Source organism: Caloenas nicobarica, chromosome 2, assembly GCF_036013445.1.
Source record: "Caloenas nicobarica isolate bCalNic1 chromosome 2, bCalNic1.hap1, whole genome shotgun sequence".
NCBI classification, from domain to species: domain Eukaryota; kingdom Metazoa; phylum Chordata; class Aves; order Columbiformes; family Columbidae; genus Caloenas; species Caloenas nicobarica.
The window spans coordinates 51327336-51329357 of NC_088246.1; the positions used below are offsets into that span (position 1 = coordinate 51327336).

At 40.8% G+C, this 2022-nt stretch overlaps 1 protein-coding gene across 1 annotated transcript; it reads left to right on the forward strand.

Moving 5' to 3' along the window:
• Positions 1–568: 568 nt before the first annotated feature.
• LOC135984701 (probable G-protein coupled receptor 141) lies at positions 569–1432 on the forward strand. The gene has a single exon (XM_065627124.1). The coding sequence runs from the start codon at positions 569–571 to the stop codon at positions 1430–1432; it is 864 nt and encodes a 287-aa protein (XP_065483196.1).
• The last annotated feature ends 590 nt before the right edge of the window (positions 1433–2022 follow it).

Consider the following 2022-nt stretch of genomic DNA (forward strand, 5'->3'; position numbering starts at 1 on the left):
GAAATAGAATTTTTCATCTGCTGGTCTTTATTTTCAATGTGCTCTATGCATCTAAAAACTGAAACTGTTGCTGCCTTATGGATGTCCTGCACCCATGCAGCAAGATGCTAAAAAGTTGGCTCTGGTGTGTTCATAAAGTATCCACAAATCATAGGTACAAATTCTTCACATTTCAGTATTTTTCTCACCTTCAAATTTAGCTTTAGAACATGAGTGCAGATTAAATATGTGTAATTTACAGACAGCATCTTGGCTATTTCAAATGGCTGAATCTAGAGGCAAATAATTTTAAAAAAATCTAGAATGCAGTTTAGTAAATTAAAAACTCATTCATAATTATATAAAATGTAGTTTTAACACTGATAGGCATGGGTTACTTCTGTCATATACAGTATGACAACAGCTATAAGGTTGTATACTACATGGGATAACATCCTTTCAAAAATGTCGCTTCATGAATCTGTGGCATTCCATAGTTAACAACAAAGGAACCAACAAAGAAAATATGTCTATTTTAAAAATTCTCATTTTTCACTTTCAGTAACCTTTGAAAGAGGAGCTTAGGAAGATGTCTAACAGCAGTGTAACCCAGCAGAACCATTCCTCCAATGAGACACTGCCAGACACCTCAGAGAGGCTCCTCACCATTCTCATGGCCCTGTACATCATCAACCTGGCTGGTGGCACCCTCGGGGTCATCGTAATGTCCCATCAGTTGTTTCAAAGGAGATCGCAGTCTGTGATGACTATTATCATCATCAGCCTCCTGGTGCTGCACAGCTTTATGCTGCTCAGCATCCCCTTCCGCCTCAGCTACTACATTTTAGGGGAATGGAAATTTGGGAGGTTTGCCTGCAAGCTAGCAAGTGCCATGATCTACCTCCACATGTACACCACCTTCATGTTTTATATGGCTATCATCATCATACGTCTCTTCCGACTCGAGTCTAGGACGTGCTACACTACAGGCTGGGTGGCTGCTGTCTGGCTGATGGGAGCACTGGTGGTCACACCTGTTTTTCTCTCCTACTATGGCACCTTTAAGACGTACCACTCCTCCGAATGCTTTCAGTTCCACAAGGAGATAAAAGAGGTGCCCATAGTGATCGCAAACTACTGCTTGGTTGGGGTCTTAGTGGCAGCTTGTGTTGTGCTCACCGTAATCCAGTTGTCTGTGCTCTACAGACTGGCTGTGAAGTACTGGCCTGACATCAACTCCCATGTGGAATTCAGGGCTCAGGCAAAGAGTTTCTTCTTCATATTGGTAACATTAGTGTGCTTTATGCCTCATCATGTATTCAGAGTATATTACATCCAAAACTACCACCTGGATAAAGACCATAAACTACTCCCATACAATGAAATTTTTTTAGCTTTAACAACAATGTGCTGCTTGGATATGTTGTGCTTCATAACAGGAATAGCCCACTGAACTGTGAAATACCAGAAATCCAACTGCAGTGTGTCAGTACTGGCTTTTAGCAGAAATAAAACTGTGTCGAGACTTTGCTGAGTTAGGGGGACTGCTGAGTTTTCAGCATGGCTGTATAGGTCTGTAGCGTTGTTTGGCTTTTGCAGACCAGTAAGGTGCATCTTTTCAGAAAATACTGGTTTTTATCTTCTCTCTTGAAGGTAGACACGAGTGTTGCTCTAGTCTTTGACCTAAGAGTCATGCCCTGAAGCTCCATTAAGATTTTCCTCAGCCCCCCCTTTCTAACAATTACAGCACGAGTATCCATTCCTTTCTATTTTTTCCTCAGAAAGTCTCAGTAACAATAACCCACTGTGGCCAATAACTTGCCCAGTCTGAAGGTCTAACAACTTCTGGCCATTGTGATACTGAAAGGAAGACAGGGAAGAAAGGAATTCCTTTACAGGATTTTTGTACTAGTGGTCTTAAATAGCAAGGACATAAACTCTATTGAAATAAAAATTACCCAAGGTATGAAACAGGATATGTAGTAGTATATTTCAGCAGAATCCTTCTTTTCGTCACTTATGCAGAGCATGTATTAAATTAAA